This window comes from Orcinus orca, chromosome 6, assembly GCF_937001465.1.
Source record: "Orcinus orca chromosome 6, mOrcOrc1.1, whole genome shotgun sequence".
In the NCBI taxonomy this organism is placed as follows: domain Eukaryota; kingdom Metazoa; phylum Chordata; class Mammalia; order Artiodactyla; family Delphinidae; genus Orcinus; species Orcinus orca.
In genome coordinates, this window is record NC_064564.1 from 14415680 (window position 1) to 14435479 (window position 19800).

The 19800-nt window shown below is 40.1% G+C and overlaps 1 protein-coding gene across 6 annotated transcripts in view; it reads left to right on the top strand.

Moving 5' to 3' along the window:
* Window positions 1-19800, top strand: part of KIF13B (kinesin family member 13B) — a 186561-nt gene that overhangs the window by 99763 nt on the left and 66998 nt on the right. For all 6 annotated transcript variants that reach the window (XR_004483705.2, XM_033429842.2, XM_033429845.2 and 3 more), the window contains 9 exons: window positions 2683-2813; window positions 6316-6402; window positions 7925-8115; window positions 8658-8868; window positions 9757-9919; window positions 11418-11564; window positions 12993-13142; window positions 13431-13559; window positions 18458-18628. Coding sequence is in view for 5 of the 6 variants with exons in the window: in XM_033429842.2 (XP_033285733.2) it covers window positions 2683-2813; window positions 6316-6402; window positions 7925-8115; window positions 8658-8868; window positions 9757-9919; window positions 11418-11564; window positions 12993-13142; window positions 13431-13559; window positions 18458-18628 (1380 nt within the window). In the remaining variant the exon portion in view is untranslated. The remainder of the gene's footprint in view (window positions 1-2682; window positions 2814-6315; window positions 6403-7924; window positions 8116-8657; window positions 8869-9756; window positions 9920-11417; window positions 11565-12992; window positions 13143-13430; window positions 13560-18457; window positions 18629-19800) is intronic.

The following is a 19800-nucleotide window of genomic DNA, read 5'->3' on the forward strand; positions in this document are numbered from 1 at the left end:
GGACAAAAAGGATTCCAAAGTCACAGTAAGGACTCCAGCTAGAATTTCTCATGGGGAGAGGAAAGGGATTATAATAGAAATGGCCTAAGCCAAGTGCTTTGGGGATCTTTTCTTCTTTTTTATGTGATCTTGGGCTCTTTTTCTCTTCAGACTTCTTTTTTTTTTTTTCCGTTTAGAACTTCTCTGCACCTTGTAGTTGGTGTTGTTAGAGAGGGAAGAAGTGGGGAATGGAGACCGACATGGAACACATTCGTTAGGCCTGCTACTGAATGTCACTGAAGCATTACTTGTAGTTTACACCTGATCAAGCCCTGTTCTCCAGCTTAGGGAAGCGTGGGATTGGCCGAGAAGCCTCGGCCAAGATCAAGGAGCAGACATTTGCCGGGAATGCCCTCTCTGTGTATTGTATGTACTCCTTGAGGACTGAACGGGATGCCATGGCACAGTTCTGAGCCCAGCTCTTTGTTTCCTTGGAAACACTGCTGCAGCATACTTGAGAGAAGAAACCCCCAGAAAAGGGAAAATGAAAATAATAGAAGGGAAGAGGCCTTTTTCTGAGGTTGAGATCCAGAAGAGATGGGAAGAATTGGAACCCAGAGTATAATTAGAAGGGATATCAGCAAAGAAGAGGAGAAAATTGTCTTCCTGAGTCTGAAGGGAATTGATTGTTCATTTATTTTTCTTTTATATTTATCTAATGGCTAAATGTACCAGGCCTGTGTTACATGCTTGGAATACAGTGGTGGGGTGGTGCAGGTCGGGCTGTTCTCTGCTGTCTTGGAGTTTCCATGCTAGCCATGGAGATGGACAGGAAACCCATGGACAGTCAGTCTGTAAGGAATTCAGGCACGAGAGTAACAGGGTGGCTACTTCTGATTGTTGGTTCAGGCTGCACCTCTCTGAGGATGTGTACTTAAAAGCTAAGGTGGAAATGATAAACTACCAATATCAAGATCAGGGGAGGAACACCTCAGACAGAGGAAGCAGTCCGTGTGCTCAGAGAACAGATGAAAGGCCCGAGTGGGTGGGTCACGCTCCAGGAGAGGCAGAGTGCTGGGAGCTGGGATAAGAGAGGTAGGCAGGGGCCAGATCACAGAGGGTTTGTCAGCCTGGGTAAGAATTTGAACTTCTTAGAAGTTCAAAGGGAAGCCACTAGAGGATTCTCGATAGGGGATCACGTGATCGGCTGTTGTGGTGGGAGCAGGTGGGGTGGATAGAAGTGGAGAAATAGGAGGAGGCTCTAATGTTCACCTGGGCAAGAGAATAGGATGTGATAGTAGAGGTGGGAAGTGAGCTGATTCTTGATATATTTCAGAGGGAGAGTCTTTGACGATTTCCTGATTGACACAGGGCTGGAGGTAGACTGCTAAGATAGAAGACTCCAGGATAGCATCTGAGCTTTTCTAGTTGACCAGCTGGGTGGTGGTGGTGCCATTAGTATTGGGGAAGGGAATAGACTCAATGGGGTGGTGGGAAGGTGGAAGCAAAAGTTCTGCTCTGGCCCTTTCACTTTGAAATGTCTTTAGACATCCAAGTTGTGCCCAGTAGGCAAGAAATGATGGTGACTATGACTAGGGCAGTGATAGTGGAGGTGGGAGAATGATGGAACTAAAGTCTGTAGTTCCTGGTTGGTGATTTAAGTGTGTGTGTGTGTGTGTGTGTGTGTGTGTGTATGGTATTTAAAGCATATTGGACTGGATGAGATCATCATGGTCAACGGTCAGCAACCTGCTTCCATGGGTTAAATCTCACCCCCTGCCTGTTTTCATATGGCCCAGGAGCCAAGAATGGCTTTTGCATTTTTTAAATGGTTGGAGGAAAATCAAAAGAATCATAATATTTTGGACTCTTGAAAATTATATGAAGTTCAGATTTCAGTGTTCATAAGTAAAGTTTTATTGGAAAGTAGCCACACTTGTGCATTTGTATATTGTCTGGCTGCTTTCACACTACAAGGGCAGAGTTGAGTAATTGTGTATGACTCAAAAAGCCTAAAATATTTCATATCTGACCCCTGATCTAGGTGTGTATAAGGAGAAGGGGGCCTAGGGACACATCCCAGTCAGTATCAACATTTAAGGGCAGTCAAATGTTGAAGCACGTAAGAGGGAGTTCGATTTTTATGTCTGTTTTCTCAGGTACCTGCCAAAAAGTGACACTGGTGATAAGGGCTTAGAGGATTGAGTAGTTGGGGGTTTAGGGTAAGAAGAACACATCTACCATATCTTTTATGAGGTCTAGGGAGACCATGTAATTCATAAAATAATTCAGACTCCTTGCATTTGAATAGCTCTTTATCTTTGTAGACTCATCTTGACTGAGACCAGGTAGGTGATGTACAACTTAAGTAACTGTAGTTTTCAGACCATGCTCTGAGAGTAGTATAGAATATTTGGAATCAAGATTGCAATGGAAAATAACGAATGTAATATAGACATTAATGTAAAACTGTAGTTGTAGGTTTAAAAGTTATAACTCAACTCAGTGCATTACTCCTTATAAGGAAATAGAACTTGTAGAATGAATTCTATAGAAAGCCAGAAATTCCCTCTGTCATTCCATTTGCTTTAAAAATCTTTTAGCTAAGGTAACGGATCAATGTATGAGAGCTGAGAGTAGATGATTTCAGTTTGTGTACATGTAAGAATGCACTATTAATCAGTGAATTTGATTCTTTTGTAGGAACATACACTGATAGGTTCAGCAAATTCCCAAGATATCCAACTATGTGGAATGGGAATTCTTCCTGAACATTGTATCATAGACATCACATCAGAAGGCCAGGTTATGCTGACTCCTCAAAAGAACACCAGGTAATGTACTTTAATTAGTGTTAATGTCACAGTAATTTTTAAGAGGAAGAAAGTACACTAATTGAGAATGGTATAAGGACGTTTGGCCTTTGTGTGCTTTTATGTTCACTTAAAGAAGATATTCAGTTAGTTACCAAGTCCTTAATATTTAACTTTTTAATATGGCTTAAACCAATCCTTCCTCTCTATACGTACTGCCGTGGCCTTATTTAAGTAAGGTCCCCATCAAATCTTTTTTTTTTTCTTTTTCTTTTTTTTGCGGTACATGGGCCTCTCACTGTTGTGGCCTCTCCCGTTGCGGAGCACAGTCTCCGGACGCGCAGGCTCAGCGGCCATGGCTCACGGGCCCAGCCGCTCCACGGCATGTGGGATCTTCCTGGACCAGGGCATGAACCCACATCCCCTGCATCGGCAGGCGGACTCTCAACCACCAGGGAAGCCCCCCATCAAATCTTGATTGGAACTCCTGACAGCACCCTAATCTTCCTGGTCCACTCACCATACAACCAGATGGCTTTCTTCTATTCTTGATGCAAAAATCCCTTACATCCCTCCTGCTTATCTCCTATTCTTCTGCATCTGCTATTCCTCTGGCCAGCTAAGTAACTCCTGTTTGACCTTCAAGGTTAAGTTCTGTCACTGTCTACTTTGGTCTAAAATAAGGGCCCCCAGTACATTTTCCTAGTGTACTTTATGCTTCCTGTTATGTTAATACTTCATACTGTGTTCTTGTGGGCTGTTAGCCTTTATTATCACATTGGACTGTGAGCTCTTTGAGGACAAGGACCTTTCTTTTTTGGTTCTCTATCCTTAGCGTGTAATACCAGACTAATAAATAAGTGCTCAATAAGTAATGAATAGGCATAACATTATACAACTTAAATATTTGTCAGTTTGTTTCCTTGAGCTTTGAAACTGTTATTGCCCTGTTGTGTAACTGGCTATATAACTGTTATAGGTGATGGTTAACTGACATATTGATCTTCCGAATGTTGATTCATCATTATATCAAAAAATCATTAATACCATCACTAATTTCATCCATAAAGTCTGTAAATATTTGGAAGCTATCAAGCTCATGGTAAAGGATACAAGTGAGAAAAGAAAAAAGTAGAGCGTAAGCTGGCCCAGCACTCCCAGCTCTGGTGTGCTATTCTCCTATTAAATAATCGCACAGATACCAACCCCAGGGGAGGTTACTCTGAGGCTATGATGAAATAAGATGAAGCAGGCCACGTAATAATTTTGTTTCAGCAGAGACAAAAACCAGGGTCACTATGCCACACCCCAAATACCAAACACCTTCTCTCGGCCAAGTGAGTGGCTGTTTCTTCACCAGTTACAACTTTATCCTCTGTGGATAAGATTTTTGACAAACCCGATCATAGAATTACTCCTGCTCTCTGGCAGTATCTGGTATATACAGAACTCTCACCTCCTTAGACCCTCTCCCAGGATGAGCAGCTGAAGCCCAGTCTTGCAAGAGTCCCCCCGGGCCCCCTCACTGAGATGCCCCCATGCTTCCTGTGGTGTCTCCTCCCTCTGCGTGAGTAATAAACCCAACTGGTTCAACTACAGGAATATTCCTGGTGGTCTTTGGTTGGAAGACATTGACACAAGTTTCCCAAAACTCTAATTTTCACTTGAAAGCTTGACATTTACAATTGGCAACAAATACTGTCAGCTGTTTTTGTCAAAGTGACGGGCTGGCCTTGTTCATTTTCGAGAAAATGTCTGCCAGAAAACCACTTTGAGTATGTCTTCTGCTCAAGACAGTTCTTATACTTCGGTATGCATTAGCACAGTGCTTTGTGTGTACTTCTCATTTTGTCACCTGGAATGTTTAAGAAGTTGTGTACTACTCAAGGGTCAAAATTTACTAAAAGTAGTAATTTATTATTTTTAAAAATTTATTTTTGTTTTTTAAAAACATTTTATTGGCGTATGGTTGAGTTTTACTGCTTCATCAAGGACCTTTTCAAGTGAAACATTTTTAGAAATTGTGGGTGCGTGGCAGTGAACAATCCAGTGACTACTTATAAATGTTTGGTGCCACTGCTTTCATTTGTGCTAAAACACCAGCAGTTTTACTCCTTGCCAATGCAAACGTCAACACGGTGAAAAAGGGCAGGTTAGTGTTATTATAAAAATAAATTTGATCTTCGGGACCCCATACAGACCACATGTTGAGAACTGTTATTACAGTCGTGCTTTTTTATTTAACTGCTGGAGCTTTAAAAAATAAGCCTCTGTATGTGTTTGCCTTTAATTAAACTCCTCACTGTATGTAAGGTGTTCGTGTCATAAAGGCTAAAATCTGTTAATTTTAGTAGGTCCCCTCTTGTCATAACTCTAGTTTTTGAGCTCGTGCTTTGAATAATCAGACTGTAGGAGCATAGAGACCAATTACTTCTAGTGCTTAAAAACCCACATGGTAAGTGAGATCTAGATGGAGAGTTAGGTTTTGTGTGTATGCATATACATTAGAAATAACTGGCGGTACAAAGCCAGGTGAGTGCCTTAGGAACGTAAAGAAACTAAGGTAGTATTGGTTGGAGTGACAGAGGAAGTAGAAACCAAACTGGGCTTTGTGAGAAATCAAACTGAGTGAGACTCAGGGTGATAGAGAACGGGAACCCTATTCCAGGTTATAGGACTGGGGTAAGCCTCGCTTTGGAGAAGAGTCAGCCATGTTTAGTGGACAGAACATAACACCCCTATCCCCGCCCTCTTTTTTTTTCTTGTTGGAGTTGAGAATTCACTAGAAGTGGGGAAGAAGGAGATAAAGAGGGTTTCCTTTTGCAGGGCCTTTAGTGTCAAGTTAAAGAACTTGACCTTTATCCTAAACCTAAGCAGCTTAGTCATTCAGTGGAGAGAGGCATGATGACACTGGTATTCCAGGAATATCAATCTTATTGTGGTATGCATAATTTTCTATTTATTTCCTGCCCCTCTAAAATGTTTCCTTCATATCCTTCTACCCATCATTTCTTCTGTTGAACTCTATTGTCAAGATAAGCAGTCAAGTGGATCTTACAAATCTTCTATCTATTGCTAGGATATGCACATTTTTCTGTGCTACAGGAAGTTACAGAAGAGTTTAACATAGGCCTCATTTCTTATTACTGATACTATAGATATTTCTGAGTTTAGTTGGTTGACTGGCTCTTTTTATCCATGTAGATTGGACATACTTGTTTTAGTTGTAGTGTACACTGCTACCATCTTTTTATTACTGGCTGCAGTGGTTCCATATTTACTCCTTAATATGCTGTATAACAAATTTAGAGCTTTGAAAGATAGAGGATAATAATCTATGATACTTGGTACCATAAGCATTTAAAATAAATCAGCAAAGAAGGAAATACAACTAATAAAATTCACCAAGGGCAGATTTTATTTTGGGGAATTGATTCTTTTGTTTTTCCTATATTGTATTGGAAAAATTAAAGGAGAGAACATGATAATCATTGTTTATATGTTTGACCTCTTCTCCCCACAGAACATTTGTAAATGGCTCCTCTGTATCCAGTCCTATTCAGCTACACCATGGGGACAGGATCTTATGGGGGAACAACCACTTCTTCAGGTATGACATTCATGGCTCTTAAATAGGTAGATTTTTGATGATTATACTCTGAAATAGAAAAGTATATATTAAAAAGTAAACTTAATGCTATAAGTATTCTATGTTGTTTTGTGCACATAAGTGTGTATTCACTATACATATGCATTTATTCACTATACATACGCTTGTTCACTATACGATTTGAGCCCAAGGGACACATGAACAAGTACACTCAGGAGAAATACTGTGTTTACTTACATCGTTTTTCCTTTTTATTTCCCGGTGGAAGATGATTGCTTTGCCATCTGGTATAAGAATTCATTAATTATTTTCTGACATGCTTGTCTTTTTGGTTTTTTTAATTGGAAAAGTAGTAGTGGTTTAAGTTTCCTTATCCATAAAATAAGGTTAATATTTCATTTAGGAATGCTCTCAGCTGCATGTAATGGCAAACTTGACTATAATGGCTTAAACAGATAGTTCATTTCTCTGACAAAGCCGAACTCCCAAGGAGGATGGTTATTGGCATTGGCTAAGCCTCTCAAAAGAGTCATGGCAGAAGTCGTGTCATTGTCTTGGCTTTTCCCTGTGGTCTAAAGATGGCCATGCCACTCCAGACATCAAGGCAGCACTCAGGCACATGTGAAGAAAACGAGGTTGAAGGGTGGCAGGACTAGTCCTGACTGTGCTGATGAGAAGAAGCAGGAGTCTTCCCAGAGTCCCCAGCAACCTTCCACTTACCTCTCATTCACTAGAATTTGCCTCTCAGCTGCAAAGGAGGCTGAGAATGAAAGTGTCTGACCTGGGACTGCATATTGTTTCCCATACAAAATTGGTGTTGTGTTGGTGAGGACGGACTGGCTAGATAGAGTGCAAAGTTAAAATCCTGGTCTGTTCCTCTACCTGGCCCTGGCCCTGTGTTTCCTACATCAAGCTGACTAGATCCTTTGCTTGTGGGCCAGTTGCTATTTTGATTGTTGAGAAGAGAGGGGTACAAAGTGTGTGGAAAATCTTTTTCATTTTTTTCCTTAAACTTAATCAAGTGTAGATTGCTTGGCTTAGTGTTCAAAGTTTCATAGTTCGGGTTAAGTTGATCTTTCCACCATTGTCTCACGCAACTTTTGCTCTACAAATTTTGTGTATCTCCGTGTAATTTTTAATTTCTCCAGAGGCTATGAGAGTTTCCATTTTTCCTCATGCTGTTCCTCTGTCCTAACGCCCTGCTTTCTCCTCAGCCTTTAAGGCTGGGCTCAGATGACTTCTTATTCTGTCATCCCTGCCTCTTTCAGTCCAGCGTGAGGTGGTCCTCAGCTTTTCTCTGACACCTAGCTTGTCACGTGGCCTTGTGTCACACTCTCTGTTGTCATTATTTGCGCATGTGCCTGTGTTTTATTTCTACTACTAGAATATAAACTTCTGAGTACAGTAATTGTCTTATATGCACATAGTATCCCCTTGGCATCTAGCAAGTGCTAATATTTAATTAATGCAATGAATAAATGCATATCTTTCTTTAAAAGATAATATTCTTTTTCTCCCCAAGACTTAATTTGCCTAAAAAGAAAAAGAAAGCAGGTGGAGAAGATGAGGAACAAGACACGTCCATGAAGAATGACACCAGTTCTGAGCAGCTGGATGTGGATGGAGACTCATCCAGTGAGGTGTCCAGTGAAATCAACTTCAATTACGAGTACGCGCAGATGGAGGTAACCATGAAGGCTCTGGGCAGTAACGGTGAGCAGATCTGTTGTGCTTTTTAGAATCTTTCAGAGTTGCTAGACTGTTAGAGTTGTTTACAATGGACACTTTTTAAATGTTAGCAACAAAGGAAATCTTCATGTTGTTCTCTGTACTCAATTCTTTTGTGACTTTGGCCTTAATTTATTATGCTTATAAAAACTTGTTTTTTCTTTCTGCCTTGATACACAAATCACTGAAAACTTTGTTCTCATTGATAGAATTTCTCAGGTTTGAGACTTGACTGCCACTGGCTTATTATTGTAGTGGATTTCCGAACCGTTAACTCTGTCTTAGGTTATGTGTAGAACATACAAATAGACCTGCTTTTTTTAATATGGAAGATGGTTTGGCATGTATCTGACAGAATAGATAATACGATCAGTAATTGGGAGTAAGGAAAGTTAACTGTCTATAAGAATCTTACGTTATTAATTAGGATGACAAACAACATAATAATACAGAACATTTAAAGTATATTGTGTTGTGCAGTTAACCTTTTATTATTTGCCTTAAAAAAAAAAAAAACACTTGTTTAGATCCCATGCAGTCAATACTGAACAGCCTAGAACAACAGCACGAAGAGGAGAAACGGTCTGCATTGGAGCGCCAGAGGCTCATGTACGAACATGAACTGGAGCAGCTCCGGAGACGGCTGTCTCCTGAGAAACAGAACTGTCGTAGTTCAGACAAGTTTTCCTTCCACTCACCCAGCGCTCAGCAGCGATTGAGGCAGTGGGCGGAAGAGAGGTAGGTGGAGCACAGGGCCTGTGCCACCTGCGTAGCATATGCTCGTCACCTCTAACCCACCTGCATAGCATACAGAGTGGAAAAATCTAGGCCTTACTTTAAAAATGAATTACATTAAAAGAGAGTGTTACAGCTAGGAACCACTTGGCATTGTCTTTCCCCTCCCCACTTTTGGAAAAAAAAAAGGGAATTGTCAATTTATATTGATTTATTTAAAGCCGCCCCTGTTAGGTGCTGCCCCATTTTCAGTTTGTATGGCTTTTGGATTTGACTAAACAAGTATGTGTACTTAGAAGTTATACTTTATCATTGTATATTATACTTTAGGTTCTGAAGCGTGGGTAGATGCTTTTTTTAAAAAAGGAAAAAGAGAAAGGTGGTTTATCAGGTAGGTAAAGCATGGTACCAATGAGATTCAGATTGCAAGTTTGATCTCTATTTGAGCTAATTAGCATTGCACTAAATGTTTTATCCATGGTTACAGACGTATTTAACTAACCTCTTGCTCTTCAGAGTTTGGTCTGCAGACAGGCAGCATCTCTGTCACCTGGAGATTGATAGAAATGTGGCATTTTGGGTCCCCCACCCCAGACCTACTGAGTCAAAATCTTCAGTTTATCAAGATTCCCAGGTGATTTGTACACACAGTCAAGTTTGCCAAGCCCTAGTCTCTGGCCAGCTTCTTACAGGAGCACGTGCCAGTGCTTGTAACGTAGCCCACATTCAAGTGTGTGCATGGGCCAGTGTCGGTGATGTATTCCCTGTGTGCAAAAGACAGTTGTAAAGCTTGGTTCGCAGTTTGGTGTTAAGGTACCATGCAGTATATAATATTCTGATGTGCTGCTTTAATGGTTATCTGCCCCCCACACCCTTTTTTTTTTTTTGAAGAGAAGCAACACTGAATAACAGCCTGATGAGGCTGAGGGAACAAATCGTTAAGGCCAATCTGTTGGTGAGAGAAGCTAGTTACATTGCGGAAGAACTGGATAAACGAACAGAGTATAAAGTAACCCTACAGATTCCAGCTTCCAGCCTCGATGCCAACAGGAAGGTGAGATTGACGTTAATGAAAACAAACAAAGATATCGCTGGATAAAATGCCTTCATATTATTCAGGCACCGGGGTGGGGGGTTTGCCCTCATCCCCATCCCCAGCAGTACCCGTACCCCAGGTGGTTCTTCCCTTCATGCTATTCCTCTGCCACCCGCCACCCCTTGCCCCCCAAGTTAGGGATTCATTTTACCTATAGCATGTTATTTTCTACTTGTCACTAGATGGCATGGCACAACTGTCCACTAGTTGTTTCATGTGGGTATTCAAGATCACAATTCTCTCTATTTTTTATAATATAAGAAGCCTAATAAAAATCAGAGGTCAAGTCCCATCATAGTCTCCTATCCTTGCCATTCAGTTTTCTCGCTTATTTGGGTTCTTTTATAGCTCTTGATCATGTTAGTACATAATTTTTGATGGATTAGGTAGAGTTTTGTATTCAGATATTCGTTTCCCTAGCCGGCTGAATATAAGGTAGAAGGGCCTTTGCAGTATGTGAGAGAACGGTAATTTTTGAACTTCAGAATTCTAAAATCCTTGCTTCGTTATGTAAATTCTGTTTCTTTGGAACTGATTATAGGCAAGATGTTAAGGCAACATTGGCGTCTTTCATAATTCTCCAAAGTTCTAAGTAGACGTATCAGAACAGTTTAAAAAATTTCCGGTAAATCTCAGTTGATTAGATATCTGATAGGTACATCTCTCTGGGGGAGATCTACAGGGGCATTTTTATTTTCTACGTTGTGATTTCAAAACATTTAAACATGTTTTCTACATTAAAAGCGCGTTGCTTTTCTAAGCTAGAAAAACTTAAATGAGTACTATTTATTTTTTTTGAGGTGAAATTCACGTAACATAAAATTAATTAAAGTGAACAATTCAGTGGCATATAGTACATTCACAGTGTTGTGCAGCCAGCATCACTACCTAGTTCTGTACTGTCTTAATAATAAATTCAAACTACGTATATTTGGAATTTGGTATCATTTGTTGCCTCCAAATGGGTAAATAGGACACTTTTCACAGCTTACTCTTTTAATCATTTGTGTTTTGTATCACATTAAGGTACTTAGCCATTCAGAAATTTTTTAAAATTCTAACTTTTGAAAGGTAAAAATTCTTCACCATCCATCCCACAAACTTTCCCTTCCCATTCAGTGCTTATGACTCTCTTCCTACACACTGATACTCTTTGGTCATATGATGTCCTGAATAAAACATTTTTGACTTCCCCGTAGACATGGTCTACTTTTCTGGGATTTAAGTTTAAATTTAGATTTATACTTAAATTTAAATTTCGACTGCAGTTAGATAGAAAGAGGTTATATTAAGCTTGTAAGATTTCTGGGAAGTTCTGCACTGAACAGATTAAAGAATGATACAGTTTCCATTTTAGTCGATGACATTTGACTGGTGGGTATAGAATGTTGGGGTTGATGTCTACGATGCATAGATATCTCTGTGCTTCCCAACGCCACTCTTACTGTCTTCGCAGCGAGGCTCTCTCCTTAGTGAACCTGCCATCCAGGTGAGAAGAAAAGGAAAAGGGAAGCAGATTTGGTCTTTGGAAAAACTGGACAACAGGTTATTGGATATGAGAGATCTTTATCAGGAGTGGAAGGAGTGTGAAGAAGATACCCCAGTAAGTTATTTGAGAAAAACTACTTAACGGATAGTCACAGAAGGAACCACTCAGGAATGAGCCTGCCCATTTTAGGGAAGAACTGTTCATTTTTCCAAAATATCTTGTTTAATAAATACAATACTTATTTTAATCCTGTCAGTTGTTTAGCTAGTCAAGAATTTTAATAACCTGTTTTTCTGGCATCTTCTCTCCTCCACATTTGTGTTCTCTGGATTTCTAGTAGAATCTTCTATGTTTTTTCTGGCTTCTGTTGGTGTTACGTGTATCTGTCTCCCATGGTTTTACTCAGGCCTTAATATCTCTCTTCCCATTTCTCAACATATTTTAACCTTGCAAATAACAAAACTACAACATCTGTTTTTTGAACTGAACGTCAGTGGTACCTTGATATTTATACTATTAGGAACATTTTTTGAAGGCGTTTTGATCCTAAAGCAGATGCCATAGATCTGAACTCTGGTACCCTCTCCTCAAGTTTCAGGTTTGCTCATTTAGGTCAGCCGTGTGCTTGTACCTATTTAAAATAGAAGTATGAATTATGTATATTTTTACATAGTTTCAACGCTGCTGGTCCTAGGGCCCCATAGAGTTGTTCACTTCCTTAGCCTCTTGTTTTGTAAAAATGTTTATCAAGGGCTTCCCTGGTGGCGCAGTGGTTGAGAGTCCGCCTGCTGATGCAGGGGACACGGGTTCGTGCCCCGGTCCGGGAAGATCCCACATGCTGTGGAGCGGCTGGGCCCGTGAGCCATGGCCGCTGAGCCTGCGCGTCCGGAGCCTGTGCTCCGCAACGGGAGAGGCCACAGCAGTGAGAGGCCCGTGTACTGCAAAAAAAAAAAAAAAAAGAAAAAAAAATGTTCATCAATAAAAATGACTTCTTATAGTTAGATGACATTTTTTTCTTAAAACATTTTTTTCCATTTTCATCTGTATTCCTCTCCTATTTCAACGTAGAAATGAAATAACATTAACAACAAATAACAAGCAAACCACACTCTTGTAAGGGGGTCACCTCTCATTAGCAGCAGCGTGTCTAATGATTTGGTAGGGACGGGTGGAATAGATGTGAATGAAAAATAGAGTACTTTTGTACACTCTGCTGATTTTTCTAGTCAATGTATGCTTTCTCTATTTTCACAGCAAGGTTTCCATGTAAGGGAGAAGAAATGGTGAAAGTAATGATGTGTTATTGGGATTGCTCTCTCATGGGTGAAGGGTGCTGACCACCATTCTAAGTGGGAATGAGGAAGAGTGTGTGTGTGTGTGTGTGTGTGTGTGTGTGCGCGCGCGCATGTGTGCATGCATGCAATACAATGCTATACTTCAGCTAAGTTTAGTGACTTTATTAGACTGCATCAAAAAGTGGTAGGTTGAATTCGTTTATTTTAAGAGATTTTCTGAAGCTGTATGTTTTGAATCTCTTTAAAGGTGATACGGTCTTACTTCAAGCGTGCAGATCCATTCTATGATGAGCAGGAAAATCATAGTCTCATTGGGGTGGCTAATGTCTTCCTGGAGTCCCTCTTCTATGACGTGAAGTTACAATATGCTGTTCCAATCATCAACCAGAAAGGAGAGGTTAGTTTTCTCCTCGTGCCTTGTGCCCCACAGAGAACAGTTTGAGAAACAACAGGGTGGTGATAGTAAATTGTTGTTATAATTTTTCATCAATAACGACAGGCATTATCTATGTGTATTATTAATATGTGTGTTTCCATACTGCTGGATGGTGATTATTCCAAATAAATACTTTGAGGAAAAGTAACTGGTAGAACCTGTTATACCACTAAGCTAACCACTTGACTGTACAACAGAGGAAAGAACAAAATCTGGAGAAAGGATCTGCTTTTGTCCCCACTGCTGTAGGTGGCAGGCCGGCTGCACGTAGAGGTGATGCGCATTAGTGGTGACATCGGGGAGAGAATTGCGGGAGGTGATGATGCTGCAGATGCGTCCTTTGATAAGGAGACCCAGGAGAACAAACTCGTGTGCATGGTAAGGCCCACTTTCCTTTAGAAGTAGTAGAAGTGCAGCTGGTTTTGAGGATTGTGGGTATTTAGACAGTAAATACTGTGTCCTTTTTCAAATTTTGAAAATATCTGTCTCTAAATAAATCTTTAGTATTTAGTGTTCTAGAAACCGTATTTCATCACATTTTCCTGACATTCCAGGTAGCCAGGTATTTCCACTCCCTTCCTCTGTGACCCCTTGGATAAGTCACCTCTTTCTTCTGGGCTGTTCTGCCCTAAAATTATGTGAATTTGAGTTTGTCTGAACTTCTCTCTAGAGAAGGCGGTTTTCTCACACAGGTTTCCTCCTCCTTTTGGGCCTCTTCTGATGCTGGAGGTGTGTCCCAGCCCTGGTCCTATTGCTAAGCAGCCGCCTAAGCCACTCTTCACCCTGTCTTTGCATGTTTCTTGTTTCCTCTTCAGGAGCATGCCTTTGCTTGTGCTGTCCCATCATGTCCTCGCCCCAGACCCTTTCCTCTCTGCTCTTCCCACGCATGCCGTTCCTGAACTGTGTGTTGAGTATCATCTGTGAGACATTGTCAGGCGCTGGGAATATGAAAATGAGTCAGGCAGGACTCGTGCTGTCAGGGGAGCAACGTGTGTAGTTGGTGTGCACCTTTGGGGGATGCAGAGGTAAACGGAGGACTCTAGTACTGTGTGTCCCGTGTGCTCTGAGAGGGGTAGATAGGAGTTGTTCTGGGACACAGAGTAGGGGTCATCAATGAATGCACATAGTGAGGTCTGAGGGATATTTCTGGAAAGATGAGACTCAGAGTGAACTGGAAGGACAGCATGTTATGTAAAGCTGTCCTCTCCCTAGGGGGCTGTGGTATCGTCACGGGTGGTTGCTTGGGTGCGTGTTAGGTCAGCATAGGTAGGGCCGCCTCTTCACTCATTACGACAAGGAGAACATCCCATCGTGCATTTCCAGGCACACTCTAGTGGGCCAGGGTTCCATGGGTTGAGAATCACCCAGGAACCACTTAAAAAGGTTTTTGAAGACGAGAAATCAGCAAGGGGCTTAGACACCGTGTGTGAGTGAGGAGGCCATTCAAAGGTGAGGCCAGGAAGCCCACACTTCACTCTCATTTCATAGTCTATCCTAGGTCCAGTCTTGTAGCTCAGTAAATATTTCTAAAATTGAGTTTCATTTTGAAAGGAGTAAGTTAGGCATCAGCTACAGGTATGGAGCAGCTAAAGCTGTTAGAGTTGGGCCACTTTCCATAGGTCTTTGCATATATTTAGGAGGCCTCAATTAGTAATTGACAGTCCATTGCTTCCGTGTGACGGGGAAGTATTCTTAATTCACAAAACGGTGAATCTTTGTACTGTACTCGATTTCAGAACATTTCCTTTGAGGTTGTATGATTATCAAAGATGGGGAGACATAGGCTTTGTGACTCATAATGGCCCACTTTAAAGGGGATGGACCAGAGATGCAACCTGTGAAAGTTACCATTAGTGAAGTAACATGTGAGGGTACTGTCTCACTTGGGAAATGTATCTTTGTCACTGGGTAACTTAGGCTTTTTTTTTAAATGAAGTTAAAATGTATTAATATTTTTTTATGGAAGATATCAAACATATAGAAAAGTATTAGGATAGTGTCATTGACCCCCATTCATCCTCCCTCGACTGTCAACTCATGGTCAGTCTTGTTTCGTTCATATACACAAGCTGCTTCTCCGCTGTCCCCTTCCCTTGGATTATTTTGAAGCAATCCCAGACATCATATTTCTTCAAGAATAGTTTAGTATATATATCTCCAAAAGAAGAGGACTTTTAAAAAACCAACCTAGCCAGGATATCATGATCAAGAGTTAATACTTTTTTAATATCATGAAATATCCAGTCAGTTTCCCTGGTCGTCTTGGTGTCTTTAGTCTATTTTATATTTTAATCTTTAGGCTCTGGCCCTTATGCTTGCTCCCTCCTGCTTGCCCTCTCTCTCTCTCACCCTGCAATTTGTTTATTGTAGAAACTGCGTTGTCATCGTGTGTTTTCTCATAGTCTGGATTTTGCTGATTGGTATTATTTACTGTGTTAAGGTGTATTTGCTGTAAATTGGGAGTTAGATATAAAGGTGACCTATGGGGGAGGGGAGGGGCGATGATCCTTTACAGGGTGAGGTGTCTTCCATCAGAAGGCACATCATGTCTGGTTCTCTTTTGGGGTTGTTAGCAATCATTGATGGTTATTACCTAGGTATTTCATTAGGAGTTAGAAAAAATAATTCTATCATCCCTTCATTTATTAGCTGGAATTCTGTAGAGTGAACCTTCCTACTGTCAACTATTTTGCTATTCAGAGGTACAATTTGTATCTAAAAGGCAGGGTGAATGCTCCATTCTCTCCCTTTATTCACTAGTTTTCAAAATAATGAATTGGTTTTCCTACTATTATGCAAAAGCGACAAGTGAGGTTTTTTTGGTTTGGTCTTCGTATCATTATGAACTCTTGGATTTAAATATACTTGGTGTGTTTTGATCCATTGTATTCATTACCTATATCGAAGCTCAAACGATCCCATCTTTGGCCCGTGGAGGCCTCTTCGGGTGGCTCTTGAGTCCTTTGATACAGCCCTAACCCTCAGAGAGTGTGCCAGCTTTCCTGCTCTGGTGTGACGCAGACTGTACATTCCTTGTCCCAGACCATTTCTCCAAGGAACTGGATCCCTTTCAGTGGGGAGTGGTTTTTAGACACCATATTCTGAGTGTGTAATAGCCTTTTGTGTAAAAGGAGGAAGACAAATAAACTGTATGGTAGTTAAATATTGGTGGGGAATAAAACAAAAGATACCAGTTTGGGGGCACTTAAGATATCACAGGTGATGAGTATCACTGGCCCTTAAAAGAAGACTAGATTTATTTTTCTGTGATGAAAAAAAGTATGCACATATTAACATGTTGATCATTTTAATTACATTAAATAAAATTAGTATATTTTAAAACCGCAAACAACATCAGTGTCTCCCGACATTTCTGGGCTGTAGGTCTTGAGCAGTGGCAAGTTGAAGTCTGTGGTATTCTGACACCTGGTGGTGATTTCGGTTTCTGCAAGCAAATACTTAAACCTATGTTCTAGATATCATTCCTGATATTTTTATTCCTGATATTCTTTATTCCTGCAGTCTCATTCCTGAGGAGTTGCCTATAGGGGAGAGAGTTCAGCATATGAAACCTTGCTTTCTTATTTATTTCAATCTTAAAATTGAAATTGATTTCTAAGAAAGAAAATTAACTTTCAGATGGAATTCAGTCACAAAGAAGTATGTATTGAACATCCATCCACGTAACGCCTGGTAGTGATTTCATTCGTTGTATTTCATTGGTATGGTTAGTCCTCACACATCTATCATTAGGTAGCTATCCTGTTTTCCATAGGAGAAAAACTAAGCCTAAGAATTTAAGTAATTTGCTCATAAACAGAAGCTAATAAGTGGCAGAAATTTTTATTTAGATCTTTGTACTCCAGAATATTGCAATCTTCCCAAATACCACATTGCCTCATCTTAAAGAATATAATAAGCATTTTAAACACTTAATGAAAAGGGCATGGTTTTTAAAATTTAATGAAAAATTAATTGCCAAATACTAATGGCTCTATTTGGTTTGGACAAAAAAAATGTGTTAGTCAATCTGTCTTTCATAGCCTGGGAATTGCTATCTAGATGTTTCAAACTCTATGCCATCACAGAAAAAAGTGAGTAATAGCAGGAGTGCCCGTCCGTTGCTTACCCATTATAGAAGAAAATAGTCGTCAGCTTTGCATGATTTTCTGTGTCATTATTAATACTTCGTTAAACAGTAAGAACATTTGTGGTTGCTAAACTATGTAAACTTCTGCCACATACTCAAATCTGTTTTGTTTATTTTACGTACTGGAGGTTTAGAGTGCGTCATACAACATGTAGGAAGCGACCAGGTGAAGAGCGTGATAACTGATCAGTGTGCAGTCTCTTGAAGGTTGGCCTCATGGATTATGAAGTCAGAATTTAGCTTAGTTAATTTCAGGATTTAGTTTCTTCCACAACTTATCACAAAAGTTAAAAATCAACCTGACACTGCCTGCCAAAAGAAATATTTAGACCATTGGCTGCTTTAAAATCTATTATGGGCATTTCTTCTGGGGGCGTTCGGGTCTGATTAAACACATACTTCTGTAATCGCACGTAGTTATCACAAAACCCCACACCCCAGCAGTCCAGGGCACATTTCCTTTGATCTGGCCCTCCTCCCTCAATCTGCACGGAGAAGGCATCGTACACATCGCTGCAGAGAATGGACAGCGGTCACCATCTTTTGTCTCCTCCGTTCACCCCTCCAGATCTTCAGAGTATACATTCCTGATGCTTTTAAAGTTTTCCAAAAACGCTCTAGTAGCAAGTAACATTCCAATTGAGAACCTTGTTCTTTATTATACATTAAAATATCAAATAAATTTTTTTTGCCCTTTTCTGAATATATACTGCTTACTGGTATGCACACTGTTTTCATTCTTCATTCATCATTCTTAACAATCTTGTGTCCTTGGGCCGTATTATCCATAGTTGGCCGAGTTTGTATGATTGAATGGTGCTGATGTTTGAGATCTTTCTTCTTCCGAAGATGATGATGATATAAAGAACTAGAATTTTAAATGTTCTTCATCAGCCTGTAAATGCTTTAAAATGTCCACTTGTATATCCTCAAGGTTACTGATACCTTGTGTCAACCTCTCACTAAATATGGCATTTCACAGATGCAAAAATACAGCCCAGGTTGAATGAGATTTGGTCAACATAAACCAACTGTTAGTGACACAGTCAGGACTAGAGCCTGTGTCTCTGACTCAAAGTACTTCTTGGAACTTTCTGAGTTAAAAACAGTCTTCCTTTTCCTTCAGGTTAAAATACTTCAAGCCACCGGCTTGCCACAGCATCTGTCCCACTTTGTATTCTGCAAATACAACTTCTGGGATCAACAGGAGCCGGTAATTGTTGCACCCGAGGTGGATACCTCATCCTCTCCTGTCAGCAAGGAACCTCAGTGCATGGTTGTCTTTGATCAGTGCAATGTAAGTGTGTTTTCCAGACTGGGGCAGCATTTAATTACTCAGGTCAAAACAAAAAACAACCCATATTTTGTTGAGTAATTTGGTACCAGTCTGTGTCTTGGATCAGGTTCTTAGAGTGGGGTTGGAGTCAAAGACTAAAGTGCCGTCAACACACTGTATGTACATGTTAACTTACACAACGTTATATGTCAATTATATCTCTGTAAGCCTGGGGGAAAAGCAAAACTATAGTGTCAGTGCATGTAGCTCCTCCAGCATCAAAAGTTAACTTTTGTGTGACTGTATGTGCATATGTCTACTCTTCTCCAAAAGGAATCCATGTTTTGTATGAGTTACTGGAGAAACTGTCATCTGGGAAGGTTAGGAAACTAGTGTTTTAGAGAAAGTGAAGATAGAAGGGAGATAAGAACTAGCATTGTGGAGCCCCTAATATTCTGTTCAGCACTTTGTGATTCTTTCATTTGCTCTTTCCCACAGCTGTATTTGATGACAGTGCTTTTTTTAGCTGAAGAAGTCGGTTCAGAGGTCATTGGCCCATGGCTAGTAACTAGCAGAGCCGGGACTGTCAGATTCTAAATTCTCTTTTTCTACTTTATCTCACTTGAGCCATCTCATTTTTTTTTTCGAGAGAGGTCTCTTTCTAATCTGTTTAAAACAGAAATACTTTTGTTGTGCTAAAGATCGAGAGAGAGAGAGGTTCTATGACTTTTAAAATAAACTTTTTTAGAGCTTAATCCTAATTATTGCAAGAGGCTGTTTTACATCTATCGTACAAAGATGGACAGATAGAATTTTTTTAAAATAGGTGATTATTTGCACTGATGATCAGTATTTATTTCCTTTCTCTCTTATTATTGGAGATAGTTAACTTCCTAAAAACTGGAAAAAATTGTTTTTCCAACACACTGCTGCCTTACTGGATGTAATAACTTTTATATCAAGACATAGATCATTGTTGTCATTCTTAATACAATTATTTATACTTTCAAAAATAGCTCCCAAAATATTGCTAACAAAATAGAATACAGTGCTGGTCTTTCACAATAGATTTTCAAGGTGAAAAGTTTTTTAAAAATCAGAGTTAAGAACCTCGGGCCATCTGAGCATTCATTATGGGTATTGGATGACAGTTTTGTCCTATGGCTAAAACATTCTATTTCTCTTCTCCATGA